General features: G+C 39.6%; 3 protein-coding genes across 15 annotated transcripts in view; all 3 read left to right on the forward strand.

Moving 5' to 3' along the window:
* prom1a (prominin 1a) overlaps positions 1 to 5,667 on the forward strand; it is a 62,659-nt gene extending 56,992 nt beyond the window's left edge. For 4 of the 12 annotated variants that reach the window (XM_061251769.1, XM_061251770.1, XM_061251772.1 and 1 more), the window contains 5 exons: positions 391 to 414; positions 904 to 972; positions 2,368 to 2,468; positions 3,403 to 3,434; positions 4,048 to 5,667. In XM_061251769.1, coding sequence (XP_061107753.1) covers positions 391 to 414; positions 904 to 972; positions 2,368 to 2,437 — 163 coding nt within the window. In that variant the 3' untranslated portion in view covers positions 2,438 to 2,468; positions 3,403 to 3,434; positions 4,048 to 5,667. Of the gene's footprint in view, positions 1 to 30; positions 973 to 2,367; positions 2,469 to 3,402; positions 3,435 to 4,047 lie in introns of those variants that run through there. The other 8 variants (XM_061251774.1, XM_061251777.1, XM_061251778.1 and 5 more) reach the window with 6 other exon arrangements.
* A 2,268-nt stretch (positions 5,668 to 7,935) lies between these two features.
* Positions 7,936 to 9,369, forward strand: fgfbp2a (fibroblast growth factor binding protein 2a). The gene is made up of 2 exons (XM_061251955.1): positions 7,936 to 9,056; positions 9,342 to 9,369. Exon 1 carries the CDS (start codon positions 8,119 to 8,121, stop codon positions 9,046 to 9,048), a length of 930 nt encoding a protein of 309 aa, XP_061107939.1. The 5' UTR covers positions 7,936 to 8,118; the 3' UTR covers positions 9,049 to 9,056; positions 9,342 to 9,369.
* Positions 9,370 to 13,596: 4,227 nt separating this feature from the next.
* Positions 13,597 to 14,935, forward strand: fgfbp1a (fibroblast growth factor binding protein 1a). 2 transcript variants are annotated; one of them, XM_061253077.1, is made up of 2 exons: positions 13,597 to 13,737; positions 14,003 to 14,935. In XM_061253077.1, exon 2 carries the CDS (start codon positions 14,028 to 14,030, stop codon positions 14,691 to 14,693), a length of 666 nt encoding a protein of 221 aa, XP_061109061.1. In that variant the 5' UTR covers positions 13,597 to 13,737; positions 14,003 to 14,027; the 3' UTR covers positions 14,694 to 14,935. The 2 variants fall into 2 exon arrangements, with proteins under 2 accessions (XP_061109061.1, XP_061109062.1); XM_061253078.1 differs by having other exon boundaries at positions 13,694 to 13,789.
* The last annotated feature ends 5,718 nt before the right edge of the window (positions 14,936 to 20,653 follow it).

Raw genomic sequence — 20,653 nt, forward strand, 5'->3', positions numbered from 1 at the left:
AGTAACCAGTATCTCTTCTCTTCCCTGCAGTTCCTCTGTCTCGGGAACATGGCATTTTACTTTGTGATAACCATTTCTACTGTTTCCATTCCCCTCCATCCTTCCATTTCAGCCTCTGTTTCGCACTTTGCACTTTATGAAGAAAAAAAAACCGGAAAGGGGAAATGTGATCGCTTCTCCCCGTTTTCTCCATCGCCGCATTGTTTTGTTCAGCCAACGTTAAGTTTTGAGAACCAAGACAGGCTCGCTCTTCCCTCAGAACCTCGTCACAAAGTGTCTTGATCAGACGAGAGAACTCGCTGTTGGAAAACAGGCAGTTCTCTGCAAAAACTTTGGTGCATTTGGTACGAAATCCCGATGTTAATCCTTTGCGTCTTTGTGTCCCCGTAGCATTGAAACAATACCCATGAAAACGTAAGATTTTTGTTTTCCCTTCAGTTATTCTTCATTTCTTTTTCTCTTAAATCCCTCTTCATTAATTCAACTGCATTTTTATCTGGGCTTCATACATGAACTAAAACTAGGGGCTTATTTTGCACATGCTGTTGAAAGCTTTTTCGATGCTTGGTTTGGCTGTACGCTTTGTAATACAACTTTGGTAAAGGGTCTGGCTTTTCTTGTGCTATAACTCTTATGGGCTGAAAAAATTATCCCTTGTAAAAAAAACCTAAGGGCTCTTATACATCAAAAAAAGCTAAAGTTTATAATGTGTATGTATTGTTAATTTGTATTATAATATGCTAATATTTGTACTTGAGCTATTTTGTACATATATTTGTACAGTATAATAGTTGGATTGCACCCATAGATGTTTTCCAATCCTCATTGTTGTTTTTTGACCACACGCCATGAAACTCACTCATTTCTTATCACATTTTTGTCATATGTAATGTTCTGTTACAGTATGGAAATGGGTAATAATGGTTATCATAATGAACATTTACAAGGTATCCAAAACCCTGTAATGACAAGGTAAAGTCCCTGCGGAAGTATTTAATTGCATGCATATTTTTTGGATGTGGTGGCTTGGGGTGCTTGTAGTGGAGTAGGTAATTTAAGGAACATAATGAGGTCTGGTTAGGTGGCATGCTGAGTGGTGGGGGGGGGGGGGGAGGCTGGGTGTGGCAAGGTGGGCGGTCGCGGAAAACCAGGGCGCACATCTGGAATCAGAGGCCCCAGAGGTTAGCAGGATGCTGTTCAGCGCAGTATCGTTAATCTGCCCTGGCCGATTAACGGACAAATTCAGCATGTCTTTCTGTTTGTGGCGCCATGCTATTAACCCCTCATGCTCCGTGCACAATGCTTGCGTCTAAACCTATGAAATCCTGCGCCGCCCTCACATGCACTCGACTCTGGCTGCCAGAGAGACCTTCTCCATTTTCATATGCACCATTTTGCACGGACTGTGTCATGCATGCCTGCGTGTGAGCTTGGGATTGACGTTCACGTTTTCGACTTTAACAATTAGACGTGTTCTCTGCACTGCATGGCCTCCAGGGAGCTGTCTTAAGAGAGATGACTCACTCTCCTGAAACAGTTATGCAACAGAGTTCCATTGCTGAGAGCAAATTACCCATAATTCACAGCAGTTGTCGTATTCTTGCCTTTGCTCACATGAGAAAGAATAATAATAATGCTTTTCCCTACTGTAATGTGTAATTATTTTGAGCCAGCACAGTATTTCACTTGTGTTGTACTGTGTGAGTAATGTTTTAATTAGGTGAATAAGTAAGTACACTACAGGTATTGATTTGATATTTTAAAAAGGTTTCATTCACTTGGGATCAAATTGAATTTTCCATTTTCCATTAGCCTAAGTACCTACATTCACAAAGGTAGTCAGGTAGTTTTAAAAAATCTCAATAGACTCAATCTAAAAAATATACTATTATAATCTGAGGACAAATTAGTATTTTGGAAGTAGTCACTTGTACTGCAGCACCCACATGATTAGTTGAGGATTGGATAATGTGAGTATGATGCAATATAATATTTGATAACTGCCTGACTGCCAGAATTTATAATTCAGCGATGTGCCCTCATAACTGTATCACTCTATATATTTTATATATATATTGCTCTCTTGGCAATATTACAAAGGAAAATGAATATATTAATGTGCAAGCAACATTTTCATTTAGCATTTGTTTTCCATGAACTCATTCTCTTTCATCGAAATAACATACCATCTTTACGACACCTTGCTAAGCTATCTTACAGAGCAAAAATGGGCGGCCTCAGTCAATGATGAACTCTGTGTGCGGCATGAATGACTTTTGTGCTTTCCCTTTGTTAACTGAAAAGAGGGAGGGGGTTGTGAAGAGGATTCTGGGTAACTGTGACAGGGCTTGTTTTTCGCACCACTAGCATCCCTTCCTATGACACTGTGACTCGCTTCCCACGGGCCTCTGCTCCGCCCAGGCACGCTGACTGGTGAGAGAGTGCTGGGGTTTACCAGGTCCAGCAAGGTACATGTGGACAACTCAAGACTGGACATGACTCCTGAATCTCTCTCTCTCTCTCTCTCTCTCTCTCTCTCTCTCTCTCTCTCTATCTCTCTCACACACATAATCACTCTCACTCTGGTGCATCGGACCATGGGAGATCTGGATTCCATGGGTTTATCACTTTATCATGAAAACCCATCATATCTGTCTATTACCTGCCCTGTGGCTTCTTCCAGTCTTCAAGAGAGTCATTTTCACCCTTTATAGATAATAAAATTGGTCCTGGTCTCATTTAGTAGTAATTAAAAAGTGACATTGCTACAGACAGTAGTAGCAGTTCACAGTAGTGTGGAGCATCTGGGAATGTCCATTTGGAAGATCACTATATAAATCCAGACCTAGTTAAGGAGGACAAAGTGTTTAAGGTGCATCTTCCCTGTGTTTTTTTTCATAATATTTTGTGTCATGTACCAGTGGATAATATACTAGTGGGGTATCGATTGTTGTTTCAGAATTGCTGACAACACATGTAATACAAGGTACATCTGGAATTTGGGTACCTGCAGGGGAAATTCTGAATGGTAGACAATTATTTCCTGAGACAGAGCTAGTTAGTGCCTTATTCACCCTGCCATCCCCTGCCTACCCATCCCATTGCTTTGTATAGTGTGTTCTCCCTTCCATGTGGCCTGTTGTTCCAGTGGATTGTTACTCAAATATAGTACATGCATACAGTACAGTACAAATGTGTTCATACATATATTCATACATACTCAACCTCTTTACAAAGATTCCTTCTTTGTACCTTCATCTCATTATGAAATACATGTAAAACACCTAATTCAGTATTCATTTAAATCATAGTCACCTTTATTTGGATAAATATCATAAAAGACTAGTGTGTATGAAATATCTTTAAATCCATACCTAATTTTTGCCCATGCCCTTTTTGCAGTGCCATTGAAACCTGGAACTGAGACTCCCTTGGTAAGCTGTTTATTGTATTAATTTATGAGCATAATATAATATCTACTTGGATTTGCATAAACATAGGCGTAATTGAAAATATTAATATGTACATACATTTGTGGGTATGGCTTCACATAATGTGGGTAGTAAATTATATCATTAAACTGCTTTAGGAGATAAATGAGCAATGCACCTGCTGTTGACTAAATGGGACAGTGGTTTCTGTTTAGTAAACGTTCTGACAATACATAAGCATAAATAATAATGATGAACTGTGTTATGAATCCCATTTGGATTCTTATTTCAGAAAATTTGGGAAGTATTATAAAAAAGCAGGCTTTTATAATCCATCCATGCCTGTTTCATTGATTTGATGTACTATATGCTTGTTTTATCCAATTGTACACTTTTCGAATAACATTCAGGTTCAACTACACTTTTAAGGTGAATTGCCTCTACCTTTCAGAGAACAGCACAAAATGGCTATTAACCCATTATGGACTAAGGTGCCCAGTAGAAAACCCACAATGCATTTCAACGCTGGCATCACATCGGTCTGTTAAGGGAGATGTAACTTGCAGGTCGCATCTGCCCCTAAGGGGTTAATGCTATTGTTTTTTTTTTCTGTTAGGAAATCTAGTTCCAGTATCACAGGAATAAATGAAGAAGAAAAATAATTCCTAACACCGGAAGAAGGCCCGTGGTGTGGGCAAAATTTCCTCGATCGCCTGATCCACCTTTGCCTGGATGTCCTCTCCCACGTCTCCTCCCACTCCCAAATTCTACCATGCCCCGCCAAATGCGCCACTCCGGAGAACATACCGCTAACAGCGCGGGTAACGGAGTGGTCTCAAAATCCCCCAGAGCCTTCACGGACATCAAACAAGGCAGAACCTGAAGCTCATCTAAGCCTGAACCTGCCCCTCACCACAGCCACCAAAGCCAACTGTGACTGCATTCCCCCGATAAGCATTGTATACATCAAAGACAAACTTGTACATTTTGTACACGTTCCAAAACTATGTGTTTTATATTGATTTTTTGTTGATATTTGTTTTATAAACGATGTCCCGTGTGTTCGTTTTCTTTTACTTCTGTGTGAATATCTTGCTGGTAAGAACGCGGCTGTAGAGCTGCTATAGTTTGTCACAGTCTTCGGGTCTGGCAGTGAGGTGTCCGGTGGTTTCTCACCGCAGATGTAGCCATGGTGGTGAAGAGCTTAGGCAGATGAGTAGTTCCATGGCAGTGTTTGAAGCGGGATGGAAAAATATGAGAGGAACCGAATCTTTGAGAGCATGCTGGAAAAAATGTGGCAATGTGTGGAAACTGTCCGTATGGGGACCAAGCATGCTGATAAATAATTATTTACTGACTGCTGCCTTTTGAATATGTGTATATCGCTCTGAATGAGTTCACCTTGAGGTTACTGAGAGTATTTCCTGCCGCTGCATGACTAATATATCTTTAATTCCTTGACACAAAATAGCAGGGAATTATCCTTCCATGATTTAATTTTACTACTTCACAGATTTATTGTATAGATACATAAATAAAGCACTCCTAGTTATATAATATTGAATGATATCTCAAAATTATGAGGTATACTAACAGGTGATGAGCCGTGCGTGTGATTATAGTCAAAGTCACAGATAAGAAAGAGAACTGCTGTTAAATACCAAAACATATTTTTCCTGTAGATCTCAGGTATTTGTCATTGAACTAGGTGCTCACAATAACACAATAACAATGCATAATACACCACTATGTCTTTTTTGAGAAAACACCTTTGAAACTAGTTGAAACTATAAGCAAGGCTAACATATCAGAGGATTAATTGGACAGATGTATCATGTTTAAAAACCTTTGGAAGACAAACTGGGCTATGTTTAACACCTGGTTGACACAAGCCACACAAATAACTGCAGACAATTTTTTTTTTCAACACTTATTTTTCAGTGTCTTGTGTTTTCTATTTCTTTGTTCATGTTGCTTCTGGTAGAGATATCTTCTGCTAACCTTAAGAACTGTAAGATATGCCATAAACTATTTCACAGAGTACTGAAGTTAAGTACTAGAATATTATCTTGTCACTTTTACAATTTTCACACATCACTGGTGCTTGGGAGTAATTTTGGAAGTGGTTATGAAGTAGCTCAAAGCATGAGTGTGTTTACGGCTACTGCTGGAAATTTCAGTCATATATCATATGAAAATACTGTACAAACTGTGAATAAAGATTTCGGTTCAGTGAGTTATGTTGCAGTGAACTTTATTTTTTTACAATCAATACCTTTGTTGTTTGAAATGACTTTTCTATGACTGGTACACATGAGCAAATATCCACTCTGTGAAATCTGCCTAGAAATGAATGGAAATTGTAAAGGAACCTATGGTAATCCTCTATTTTACAGCCCATTCATTTCCTAGTATTTAGATTACTGGGTAAATACAGCCACTTGTGTAAGAACTGTTTTGATTTCATAGGTGCTATAAGTACTACCATGAAACAAACATAAGTGCTATAAAAATATGTTTTACAGGATGTTTCATAGTACAAACCTAAAATCAAGGTAGTTGCCTAATAATTACACATAAGTAGCTGGTATTTACCCAGCTACTGGTGTCTTTAATGGGCTGTAAAATAGAGTTACTGAACCTACAGTATAGGCTTATTATTAAACATTTTGTACAAGTGTGTAGTGCATTCATATGCTCAATATAATAACAATATACGAACAGTATTTATTAGACGTCTACTGCTGTAGCCTATCCGCTTAGAGTTATGATCCGTGGTGTGTTCCGAGATGCTCTTCTGCATACTACTGTTGTAATGTGTGGTTATTTGCGTTACTGTCTGGCCATTCTCCTCTGACGTCTCTGACTGCAGAACTGCTGCTTACTGGATTTATTTTTGGGGTTTTTTGCACCATTCTTTGCAGACTCTAGAGACTAGTGTGTGTGAAAATCCCAAGAGATAAGCAGTTTCTGAGATACTCAAACCACCCTGTCGACCACCAACAAGCATTCCACAGTCAAAGTCACTTAGATCACATTTCTTGGCATGAACATTAACTGAAGCTCCTGACCCATATCTACATTGTATGCATTGCACTGCTGCCACACAATTGACTGATTAGATAATCGCATTAATAAGTAGGTGTGATAAAATAAAAATAATAATAATAAAGTGCTCAGTGAGTGTATGTATCTCTCTGAGGTACTTGAATGGATCTTGAGAAACAAAAGGAGTGATGTGTTTGAACAACACACCAGGTGCAGTGTAATACAATATGTGTAATACAGTAGCTGTTTTGCACTTGTTAAAGTGATGAATAAACAAAAGTGCCAAATCAAAAGTGGCATTTTTAAAATAATTAGCATCTACATGCCACTTGTTTATTTGTTCATTGTGAACAAGCATTGAGACTATTTACAGTAAAAATCTAATTTGCAAGGGCATATTAAAAGATTGTTCAAGATGTCAGTTATTAATGTTGTGTTTAAAACATTTGTGTTTGGAGAAAGAATATTTCTATTTATTTTTCTTGGGATAGGGGTGGCATTTTGCATATGTGGAAAGCTGCTGTGCCTCACAAAACACTTTAAAATGGTATAAGCCCACACTTTCCCAACAGTCTCCAAACACACATCCTTATCAACCATAGAATCATTTTCTGCAGCGTGTACATATACATTAGTTGTATAAAGAAATCACACTTCTCTTAACGAATCACTTTCGGTGGGCTGTGTGGCGTGATGTTTTAGAGCCCTATAGCTCTCGGCTCTTAAGCTATTCAAATGCTTTTTGTGCGAGTACGAGAAGCGGGCCCCTCTCTTGGCACAGGTCCACCAGGCTATAGCCTTTGATTCCGCCCAGGGAGGCAAACCTGCTTCGGATGTTGACATTAGAGACCCCGCGTCGGCCACAAGGCACCCTTTCTCCCTTCAAAGGATTGATTGCAGAGTAAATACAGTCCTGAGAAGTATGTGCCCACCTCTCTCTCATATGTCCTTTCTGCATCGTCTTGCGTCGCTCAATCCCCATGTTACATATGTGCAGTCGCTCGATACTCAGCAAAAATATAATGGCAACATATGTCCTTTTTTTCTTGCTTGGTTTCAACCACATTATGCACCACAGTCACATGCCACATTCAACTCCTGGGTGGGCTCGGCTCCCAAACTGTGTGCATCCCTTCTATTTACTTGTTCATTTTAAAGTACATCAAGGGCACATTTTCCTCTGCGTGCAATTAGTGTTCCAACTTAAGGCGGGTATGCCATTATATCATATTTCTTTGGAGACAGCTGGAATGGCCATCATTAATGCTGCGCACATCGTAAATGTCAAGACAGTTTTCAGTGCATATGATTCAGAATACCAAGCTTGGACAGTCTCAGGCGCTAACATGCCATGTATAGGGGATTATATAATGCATGTTAAAGTGGGTGTTTCAATGTGAGTTTGCTTTGTACGCACACGTTTTCCCCCAATTGATTACATATGTTCCCTAGGCTTCATGGACAGTCCCCAGACAGCCATAAATTACCATCACGTCGCAGAGGGGGCTGCCTTCCCTCAGTCAAAACGGCATACTGCTTTACCTGAATGCCCCCTTTGTACTGAGAGCCAATAAATAGCAGGGGGACCCACAGCCAGCGCTGTACAGTCAGAGTCTCCTCCACTGCCAAGACGAGCACCATGAAGGCTCAGGCTAGCGCTCTGCTGCTCGTAGCCTGCTGTCTGTGGACGGCAGAGGGGCAGGGCGAGCCCCCGAAGAAGAGCATCTGGGAGGACCCCATCCAGTTCAACACCAAGGCCAAGGACACCTGCACTATGATTGTGACTGGCCAGGGAGACCTCACCAAGCTCAGGGTCTCCTGCAAAAACCAGGACAAGACGTATTGGTGCGAATACGCCGGCAAGCCCCAGGTATGCCGCTCCTACAACAACAACCCCAGGCACTACTTCACCCAGATCATGTGGGACCTGCGGAAGCTACCCAACGCTTGCCAGGCTGCCAGGGTCATCAAGCCCCAGATGTGCAAGAGGGCCCCCGATGAGGCTCAGATGGTGTTCCAGACCTCCTGGCCCCGGCTCTTCACCCCAAGACCAGTGAGACCCACGCAGGAGAGGCAGCCGGCTAGACCAGAACAGCCCAAGCCAGAGGCACCCAAACCGGAGGTGCCCAGACCGGAGGAGCCCAGGCCCGAGGAACCCAGACCAGAGGAACCCAGACCCCAGGAGCCAAGACCTGAGGCACCAAGACCAGAAGCCTCAAGACCAGAAGCAGCAAGACCTGCCGCACCAAGACCCGACCAGCCCAGACCGGATGCACCGAAGCCGGAAGCACCAAGAGCAGTGGCACCGAAACCTGAGGTATCAAAGCCAGATTCCCCGAGACTGGCTAGACCACCACAGCCTAGACCACAGCCAGCCAAACCAGAGCCGGGCAGGCCACTGAGCAAAATCATTCCAGTCAAGAAGGTTTCTCCTAAACCCACTAAAACAACCCCAGGCAAAACGCCACAGCCTATCACCAAAGCGAACGCCAAGAAGATGGCTCAAGACTACTGCTGGAAGTCCCTTGAAGGAATCTGCGCGTATGTACTTGGCTGGTTTCAAAACTAAAAGTACAGGTGAGAAGTATGTCTGTGATTTCCTAATATAAACAATTTCCTCTGTTGGATTTGAATAATATCCAAAGTCCAGAATCCAGATGAACAAAATGTTAGACATATAGTTTTAATGCTTCTTCTGATATCTCCAGTGAAAAATGAAACTATTTTCATTAATTCAAGTGTTATACATACGTACTGCATACTGTAGGTATGCTGTGAAATCTGTGGTCTCAAACCATTCTTGCTGTATTTAAATCCTCCACACAAATTTTACTGTGAAGATTTGTTTTTTCTGTTTTGCAGATATAGATTCCCTGCAAAGAAGACTTGAAAAGTCAGACTAATTGAGTGCTCAGAGTGGTTTTCAAAGGAGAAAAGGGATCCATTTGTGGGTGAAAGTGACATCCAAGTACATTGTCTTTGTGTCGGACTTGTGACATTGCTGTCAATAAAATGTCTTTCCTTTTCACGGCAGACTATATGTTACCATGGTGTATCCCGACACGTGTGCCTCTCTGAATTTATTTTGATTTGTAATTCCTGTCAATGAAGTACAGATCTGTACTGGCTATTGTAAACTTACTTTGTGAACACACTGTAGGAAGAGGTACAGCTGGATAGTGACGATGTAACCTTTTACTTTCAAATGAACCTGGCTTGTACTGGTAGCCAGACAGTCTACTCATTGGCTTTGAGTGCAAAAGAACTATGGTAGTTCTAAAGCCAGGGAGATTTTTGCAATAGACACATACACGAAAGGAGAAAAGCAGTGTCAGTATATACATGCTAGATCACATCTTGTACAAATTCTAGTAAGTGAGGTGAAATGTTTTTCCTTGTGTTTTTCCAAGAGTAACGGTGACATACTGTGAGTTCTACCACTGTTGCATTGTAATTCTGATTCAAATGTAAAATCAATGGATGAATGTAAACTTGTACATGTAATAAATGTAGGCTGGATGATTAATTTCTTTCTTTGTTTTTGTCATTTTGATTTAAACTATTAAAAGAGGTCTCTACCTTTTCTGATGTGCTTTTTTGGCATAAACAACATTTCATCCATTTTAATCCTGGAATGCAGATATACTCCTAAATATACACTCACCGAGCATTTTATTCTGAAAATGTGTACTTTATTACACCTACTTATTCATGCGATTATCTAATCAGTCAATTGTGTGGCAGCAGTGCAATGCATACAATCATGTAGATATGAGTCAGGAGCTTCAGTTAATGTTCATATAACCATCAGAATGGGGAAACAATGTGATCTAAGTGACTTTGACTGTGGAATGATTGTTGGTGGCAGACAGAAGCGCCTTGTTAATAAGAGATGTCTGAGGAGAATGGCCCGACTGGTAAAAGCTGACAGGAAGGTGACAGTAACGCGAATAACTGCACATTACAACAATGCTATGTAGAAGAGCATCTCTGAACACACAACAAATCATAACTCTAAGTGGATAGGCTACAGCAGTAGCAGTCTAAAAAATAAGTCTAATAAATACCTAATCAAGTGCTCGGTGAGAGAATGACAGTTCATTATTGAGATAATGGTTGCCTTATCTAGGTGACTATTATCAAATGTCTCTATTGTTCATGCTTTATGATTATATGTATTCAACACGCTATGCAGTGTTCCCAAAGGCCTTTCGGTGGCGCTGTTGTACCAAGGAAGCAACTATCCTGTCTTGCCCAAATGGACTGACATTGGCATTGATTCAACACAACCATGCGCTGCATTTTTAACTGGTAAGCTTATGATTACATTTCTAGGATTTTTTTTCTATTTTATTATTAGCTTTTTGCACATTAGAATTAATTTTGCATACTCTCTTTTTACTGGTTTTATATGAAATCAGCAATCTAGCTGTGCATTTCATTATAATTACTCTGTAATATATTTATAGATTAATCTTGGGTACCGCCACATAGTTTAGGGTGCTGTTAAGAGGTGTAATTAATTCAAAAGGCATAATAATACTAATAATTCAGAATGAAACATCAACACTGCTTCTTCCAACTTAATTCACGTAATATTTGTTGTGAATCAGCTGTTCCATGAATGGAAAGGTGGACTTATTTCACCAGACACAGTATTAAAAATGACAAACATGTTTGACTGGCAACTTTCAATGTTTGTATAATCGTTCAATGCTCGTATTGTGCTGAAAGAATTTAAAGTACTTAATGGCACAGTGTGTTACCTGTTCATCAGCTTCAGCTCTAAGCATTCACAGTGTATATGAGGAAAAAAGACACCCAAAATAGTTGTCAAGGGTGGATTCAGAATGTCTGGAAAAACCAGAAGATTAGCCTTGTTGATCAGTTACCATCATCGACTGAGAATCTTTGGGGCTCATTTCCTGGATTTGTCTGACATTTGTTGCTTTGTGCTCACATTCCATAATGTGTTTGAAATGCATTTGCATGACACACCTTTCATTTTAGCAACGGTTCAGAACAATAACAGTAAGCATCTTAATTTAACCTGTGTTTGACCTAGCTTCACAATAAACCAAATGTCGCTTACTGTGCCTTGTCAAGTTTAGAACCGGAAAGTGCTGCATTAACTATTCCATCTGTGAATCATTATGCACCAGCAGCATAGCTACAGTGCTACAGGTACTGGCTACTGTTTGATCATGTACTGATGAAAATCCAATAAATCCAATGAATCCCCAATAAAGTACCACTTTTCCAATTAAACTTATAGCATGGAAACAGCCCACAGATTTATGATTCTGTCATGCAGTTTCAGAAGCTGTTGATCACCTTGACAGGGTAACATTCCTCCTTTCATTAACAATTGTTAATGAAGTCACTAAACATGTTCACGTTTTGCCACTCTTCCTACAGTCTCCCATGTGCTTTTCCGGTACACTGCAAATCTGTGTTTCTGATCCTACACATACTCTGCTTTCTAGAGAATTGGCAGTATATCAGTGAAAGTGAAAGGAAGACGACTTTATGGACACCCTCTCCAGAAGTACAAAGAACATCAATTCAGACTGAGAAATACCTTCTTCAAGCCAAAACAAACAACTAATGGTTATGCAAGTAGTACTTATATTATGTGTATTAATATATCTGTGTGTGTGTGTGTGTGTGTGTGTGTGTGTGTGTGTTTGTTTGTTTGTTTGTTTGTTTGTACAGTGCAGTGAAAAAGTATTTGCTGATTTCCTCGTTTATTGTATATTTGTCACACTGAATGGTTTCAGATCTATAGACACAATTTTATATTAGAAAAAGGGACCCAGGGTAAACACAAAACACATTTTTAAAATTACTATTTTGTTTATTTAATGAAAAGAAAGTTTTCACACACCCAAATCACCCCTGTGAAAAAGTCAATACCCCCTTAAACGTATTAACTGGTTCCATCTCCTTTAGCAGCAATAATTGCTTCCTATAATTTCATGTCAGTCTTGTACATTGCTGTGGAGCAATTTGAGCCCACTATTATTTGCAAAACTAATTCAGGCAAATTGGTCGGGTTTCAAGCATGAACTGCTCATTTCAGGACCTGACACAGCATCTCTGTCATGGTGACTATTCAGCATATTAATGCACCGCTGAGACTAAAGGGCCCACGGACATCCCAGTGATAATGTCTAAGGCACTGGCTAATCATTCACGATTCGTGACCTTCGTGAATTATAAGGTTCTGTTTGCATTCTGAGTAGTTTTGAAATATTGAGAACCGAATTCAATAAATAAAGCTACTGAAGTTGTATGTATGGCCAGTAGTCTGTATTAAAAAAAAATTCTATATTGCACTCATGACTATTGTTCATATTTATTTTTAAAACGAATAAAATGGGGAACGTTTTCTTAGGGTGTTTCTTAGGAAATTAACGGCGGTCAGGGTGATAGAGAAACCGTGTTTGATATATGGTCCTAAGGTATTTTAACTGCTGTTCTGTTAGACACCAACATTACATTTTCCAATATAGCCTACAACTACTCAAGTGAGTCAACGAGGAGAGAGTGTGATATTGTTTCAAAAACACCGCAGCTTTTTTGCAGTGGCCAAGTGAATTTAAAAGCATTTCAGCAGCTTCTGCTACTGTACAATGATATGCAAATACACGGTCTACAAATTGGCCGATGCGGACATAGGTCGCAAACAGAATGATCAAAGTGAATAAAGAATTGCGATTTTGTAGGCCTATATTTGCTATAGCCTATTATAGTATAATGATCTAATCACAACATATTTAGCACTAGGTCCACCTGCTGAAGATTGTTCAAAGTTATCAGGAAGGCAATGAACATAAAATCCCAGCAGTTATGCTTTTAGAACAGCAGTCAATGAGTAGCTTAATGAATGATGAAGACACTCCGAAGGGTGCCGTAACCGAGTAGGCTACAGTAGCCTATGTGTTACGCGAAATCATGCAGCACTTCCGACTAACCACATTTAGTAGGCTACAGCGTACCATTATCTGGTTAACAGAGGCGTTAAAACGCCCACCCTCTTAACATTCCTGCCGCTGATTAACCCGTCAGTTAAAACATTTCAAACGTCCCGACCTTCACATCGAGCTATGGAATGTAAAATAACTTGCATTGTGTTGTAAAATCTGGCGATCGGACGGGAGGTGGGCGTGTAGAGTTAGGTATAAATTCCACATGCGAGCTTCCCAGGTGTACAGGAACACGAGCATTCCAGTTTCACATGCATTTTCACTTACAGGTGAGATCAAATTCAACGACCCTAGAAGTTTGTGCAATAGCCTACTCCAAAGGTGTCTTATTCGTTTATATAGACTACTAGGAAGTTATTATCAAGTGATATATATATATATATATATATATATATATATATATATATATATATATATATATATATATATATATATATATATATAGGTTTGTCGAAAACTTGCTAATAATGAAAATGTTTTGTGAATATGTATAATAAAATAATGACATTTAATTTAATTATTGATCGTTCACAGGTGATTGCAGATTCATAGAGAGGACATGACCATCCTTAGCAACATCGCAATTGTCCTGGTTCTTGCCTGCATCGCTCAGCTCGTACTTGTTGCGGACTGTAAAGGTTCGGGTAGAAAAGGAAAGAAGGCCGAGCGAGGGACTGGCAGTGGGAACAAAGGAGGTGTGCCAAAGCCGCCTCCGAAACAGCCTGCTAACCGTCACGAGAAAGGACAGAAGACCCCATCTGTAAAGGGGGTATTCAAGGGCAGATTTTTAAGCAGAGACAAAACTCAATGCACCTGGGTAGCGACCGGCGAGGACGCGTTCACCCTTGATGTGAACTGCAAGAAAGGAGGGGACACTTTCGGTTGTGAGTACAAAGCAAGACCCTCAGCTTGCCCTGACTATGCGTCCGGCGTCAGAACCTACTGGAAACAGATTGCCCGTGCTTTGAAGAAACAGAAGGTTCTGTGCAAGGACCCCGCGGCGCTTGTGAAAGCTGGCATGTGCAAACGTGCCCCAAAGGACGCCCATTTCAAACTTAACGATAGACCAAGAAAGCCAGCAGAAAGTTCTACGGACTCAACTACCTCATCGGGTAAATCGTGCGCTGAGAGTCAGCAGCAGCGGGCAAAAGAATACTGCAGCACCTCGTGGTCAAGTGTGTGTAATTTGCTTTTCTCAATGATTGAGGGCGGTGAGGATTGTTGAGCAAACGATTATCCATGCTTTCCTGTTATTGCCAATGTTCAATGTCTTCCGAGTTCAATCTTGTTTTAATCCGAACAAATATAAAAATGTAAAGAGGAGATATGTATGAATCTGTATGCAAAGCAGAGGTCTTCCGCTGTGTGACGATCGTATAAGCAGAGGTGTTCCGCTGTGTACTCTTGTAGTCGCTTTATCTGTCCTTTATTTATAAGTTGTGATAACACAATAAATATTTTTATTTATTTTGTCATGTTCTTTTATATTTAGTAAAATGTCAAACATTAAGATTGGCGTCATATTGCGATATAGCCTGTGGCTCATCTACTGACGTAGGGGATATCTCGATCAGGGCCGTGTAGAGACTTTTGAGTGGTATGTGCACACCAGTAGAGTAACTATTTCACTACATAATTATTGTACATAATATGTATTTACCAAATGAATGAAAATTAATGATGGGAACAGTAATAATACAAATATTCATATTTATCAAATTACAGGTGCATACTGAGGCATTGGAGCAAAATGATGGGTCCTTCCCCACACCACACTGATGATTCATAGTATATTTCCACCACTTGTGGAGAAAAAAAGGTTCTGGAGTAGAGTTCAAAATAATTGCTTTTGTTTACAAATCTGTGCCTAATGGAATAAAATATACATTTTAGGTGTAAGTATAAATGGTAAATAGTTGGAATTTATATAGTGCCTTTATCCAAAGCGCTGTACAATTGATGCTTCTCATTCACCCATTCATACACACTCACACACCGACGGCGATTGGCTGCCATGCAAGGCATCGACCAGCTCGTCAGGAGCATTTAGGGGTTAGGTGTCTTGCTCAGGGACACTTCGACACAGCCCGGGCAGGGGATCGAACCGGCAACCCTCCGACTGCCAGACGACTGCTCTTACTGCCTGAGCCATGACATATAAGTATGTTCTCTCTATCTCACTCTGAAATCATAAATACACACTGCTCCAGTTGCAGTGTTTAAATGTACATCACATGACAAAGGATTTAGTAAACCTGTAAAAAGCAGTACTGGTATTTGAAAGCATAGCTTTTCACTGGGTTGCGCGCAGAGGATCTGTGAGATTAGATCAGTCCATCATGTAAGTACCTGTAAATCCTCTGGAAGATATTACACCTACTAAGGGTTGATGGGTGTGACCACATCACTTCTTCCAAAATATTTCAGTTGTAAATGTATTCCCCGTTCTCATACATATACTTGCATAACACACCCTTGTCAAGGGCTGTTTGAGTATCTAGTGTATGGTTCTTGGAAAAGGTCAAAATTCTGAGAATGCGAATAGAGGGCAAAGAGGAAATGAAGAAAAAACAGGGTTGGTCATTTTTAAGGGTGAATCAGCATGTCTGATAAAGGTTCCATTGTCAATGGAAAGAATTTACTCAGATTTGGAAAGGTTCCAAAGGTTGGCTGAGGTTTGTTTTTTGGTAATAGCTCAGATGTGTTTGTGTACTTACAATATTTTCACTTTTCATAAATGGCCCAATCTGAATAGACAACTAAATGGTATGTTTTTTTATGTTGTAAATATGGATTTTGGGCTTCCTATTTCCACATTTGTATTACTTAGAATGAGACATTTTTGCAGAATGTCCTCAAATTAAATTAAACTCGTAGGTATACTGGCATCTTTGTCATGCTGGGACAATGACAATGACAAAGCCTTGGGCACATAAGGTAGTGAATGTTAGTGAATTGTTAACAAACAGAAAAGTATCATTTCCCGTACTTGTGGAAACTGATCTATTCACATCTGTTTCCTGACTAGCACAGGCGGCATTCCATGCCAAGCCATCACTGTGTCTCACAGGCATGGAGACGGTTGTTTAACACCTGGATTTCAAAGGTCAAAGGTGCAGACAGCGATTACTTACAGGGAAGTATAGAGGGGCAGAATCACCTACTATTTGAGTATATTAAATGAGATTTTGATCTTCAGAAATAATAATACTGTTAGCATCACTGGTTTTTAGTGGTTAACAGCATGTATCTGTGCACTTATATATTTAAAAGCAGTTGTAACCTCCAGACCCCTTACCCACAGTTGCACAGTCTTTGGAACATCTTGGATGTCATTGTTTATAAAGTAATGGCCTGGTTCATACTCCCATGAAGGGATTGTTCACTTTCTGGGATTATTGATATTATTTTAGTTTTGGTGTATGCTTTCAACTGACCAAGAAGGTTTTTGTGCAATCAACAATATATTTGATACTTGCCGAAACCTGTCAGCTTTAACCAGACTTCAGTGTGAAGTATCTAAAATGAAAAAATCAGTGATACTCAGTTATTCTGTTGAGATCAGAATGTTTGGAAGTCTTTCACACATTGATATGCTTTGCAAGCAAAGAGCAGTGAATAAGATCTACTGTGACAGAATCAATATGGAAAATGTTTGTCTATGGGCATCTTATTACTGATGTATACCTGTAAATTGACATCAAACAATGTTCATTTCACTTTCATGTTGGTACAGGTATGAATTTAATATTTCATGCATATGACTTTATTGCTTATCTAAAGTGCCTGGAAAGGTTTTGGTGACCCAGCAGCAAACTCAAGACCAAGGCAGGCTGATGACAATGGTCTTTCCCCAGGGGACTCCGATTTGTAGTTTTTAACAGTATATTATCCTTTTATTTTATCAGGTGAGACCCATTGAGATTTCCATCTGATTTTCATGGGAGCTCTGGCCAAGTATATTTATATTCTGAAGTAAATTATTTTCCAGACTATTTCTTTCAAGTCAAGTGACAAAGTATTTATTCATAATCATCATGGTCCTCAGTACTGACACACTAAAAGGAATCTCCAGTACCATTCTATTAGCCAGGCTTACATTTTCATCATTTGTCAAAACCCTCCTCCAGGAGTCTGTTTGTCCATCTGTCTGTCAGTGTCAGGCAAGCAGACACATGACCCATGGACTTCTCAAATGAGAGAGCTTAATGATTTTCTCTGCTCAAGAAATTATTGAAATACAACTCACAATGTGTTAGGTAAGAATCAAATAAAAGTGTGGAACCACAGATACTTTTAGTTAACAGATGTGGTTTAGTCTTCTGAACACCTTTGGGATGTTCCAGCAGTGCATTATTTTAGCATTTGTCACTGTTTGAAGTACGTCATACAAAATGCCACAGACAAATCTATCCAAAAGATGTTGGACTGGAAAGGTTTGTAGGATTAAAATGCGGTATTCTGACTTTCCTTATGTAATACTGACCCACTTGCACTGCTTACTGAATGTTCAAATTCATATCATGCATATACTGATTGGACACCATCATGTACTGATTGAGTTTCACCACCTGCAAACCTTGTCTATAAATCTAATGGGACATATGCTTGAAAATGTGAAACATTTGGAATAACGGGCATGTGTGAATAGGACATAGAGCAAACAGTCATTGCTGTCTATTATGCCATTATAGCTGATGCATGTTAATGATATAAATGGTAAATGGTAAATGGTTGGCATTTATATGGCGCCTTTATCCAAAGAGCTGTACAATTGATGCTTCTCATTCACCCATTCATACACACACTCACACACCATGTGTTTCTCTGATTCATTGTGTATATTTGACTCAAATGTACTATCCATACTGCAGTCCAGATTATTTCCTGTACTGTAACAGACCAGTGATGCTATCTGCAATCTGTTCTGTGCATATTACAGCACAGGTGATATGCACAGGTGTGCTTTTCATTGCGTTGGGATTATTAACTGGGCATTAACCCAGATACACGTTAATAATCTCACCTCTCTCATACAATGAAAGTGGACTACAGATAGTATAGATGGTTGGTCAGGAGGTTGCGATTGTGCGAAAGACTTGGTGAAATCCAGGTTTGTAACATTAAACCCCATCTAATTTCTGTTGATTAAACTGAGTGTGTAAATATACAGGGTGAAACCCATTCCCTCTGCTTCAGCAGGTGTCTCCTCGGTTTTCAATTCAATTCAATTAAACTTTATTTGGATGGCTCTTTTTATGAGATAAGGTCACAAAGGTGTCTTACAGTTGAAAACAAATTGGACAGAAATCCAGGCATGAACCCCCAAAAAGTGAACAGTTGTTGAATTCCAGGTTTGTTGCAAAAAACCCCAGCACGTTAAACCTATGACCCTTAGTTCCACCCAACCCCCTACACCTTACTGACCTCACCCCAACACACATGCAGGCACAGGCACACATAGCCCCTACTCAAAATGGTTTGAAACAGCTGGTAGATGCATTTTACACCAGGGAGGCCATCTAACTCACCCATACCCATTTCTACATGACACTCCCACAACCCCCACCTCCTATACAGAAGTGGGAGGGGGAAATGACGGACATATGTATGTCTAGAGAAGACAGAGCACAATCTAAATCACAATAAACAGCACGTTCTCACTGTGTTCAGTTCAAAGTAGTATTTGGTGGACATAATGCAAAATGCTTTAGAAAGCAGGCGTCATTGTTTGCAATGGCACTCTGAAGACAAACTCCCAAGAAGACTGAGATGTCTGGGTTCATGGCTGTAGGTGGGTTCGTGAGTGGACTACATGTGGGCAGACAGAAGTCTCCCGCAAATTGGCAATCTGCACCACAGGCAGAAGTGTAACCTCTATTAGATTTACTGCCACATAACAAAGTGACCTTTCCCACCCACAGATGATCCCTTTAATGTTTGAGCCCAAAACACATGTCTTTAGCCAGTATTGTCCCTGCTCGCAAAGGGAGGTCAGCACTCTTGACATTTTGATCCCCACACACCTCACTGTGTTAAGCAAATAGGCTTTAGCATTTCACAAGCAGTCTATAATTCTCCACCGTTTCATTGTAATAAATAATCACATAGAGCCAACAGCACTGTAGCATGTCTAGCCTAATACTTTTGATTAATAAGGAAGGTTCTTTGACCTCCAGAGAAAGAAACCTATGAATATTTGATCCACAGATAATCGGCATGGTCAGCTGTGGGTCACCATATGCGATTGCTGACTAAACCAGTAATGTTTGGTGAAAACTACTATGGTGAGTGAAGTTTCCAAAGTTCAGTTTTTTCTCCTTTCATTCTCAGTTTTTTTTTTTTGTGATCTATCCTACAAGAGCAATGTAATTACAGTAAATTTTATATAGGTAGATACTCCTTTGAGCCTCTCATTCTCATTGCCTCCAGTATCAATTATGAGAATAAACTTACATTTTATTATTACAAAACTAATCTCAAACGTAGTCTATGGAATGTCCCAGTGCTGATGCCAAGTGAAGGTGTATCAGGTTGTCACAGAGACAAGGTGTTTACTCTTAGGTACACTGCTTCCAGGTGGAACACATTCCTTTCCCAAGCGATATGATTGGATGAAAGCAGAGATCATATCATTCTCAAACCAATAGAATTCTTAAACTTTAAATCAGGAGATAAAAATGGGTGTTAACTAATAATCAGGAGATTTTTTGAACGCAATTTTTTTATTAACAACTGAATTAAATGCTATCAATTGCTCAAGGGTTACAATTGCTGCCAAGGTTATTCTGTTTCCACATTCACAAAAATGAGATTGAGTGCTTGCGCTGCTTTGAGCGCTAATATGAGCGCACATTTATTGTACTACTTTGAGTGCTAACACGAGCACATATTCATTACGATATTGTTTAGAATAATTTATGCAAGCATTCTTTGAAAGAAGCATATTTTGAATAATTTTACACGCTTGTATTGCACTTTGATTTGATCTAATGGCAGTTAAATATATTTTTTTACTGAATTTAGAAAGTTTCAATGTTGATAGCAACAAAGGTTATAATAAATACTTCCTCACTAAATGAATGTTGAGCTTATTTTGTCCATTCAAAAATTGTAATTTACTGTTTATTTGAAAAGTTAGTATTGAAATGAAATATCTTTGAATTGCATATGAGAATGCAGTAT

The sequence above is a fragment of the Conger conger genome, chromosome 8, assembly GCF_963514075.1.
Source record: "Conger conger chromosome 8, fConCon1.1, whole genome shotgun sequence".
Classification (NCBI taxonomy): domain Eukaryota; kingdom Metazoa; phylum Chordata; class Actinopteri; order Anguilliformes; family Congridae; genus Conger; species Conger conger.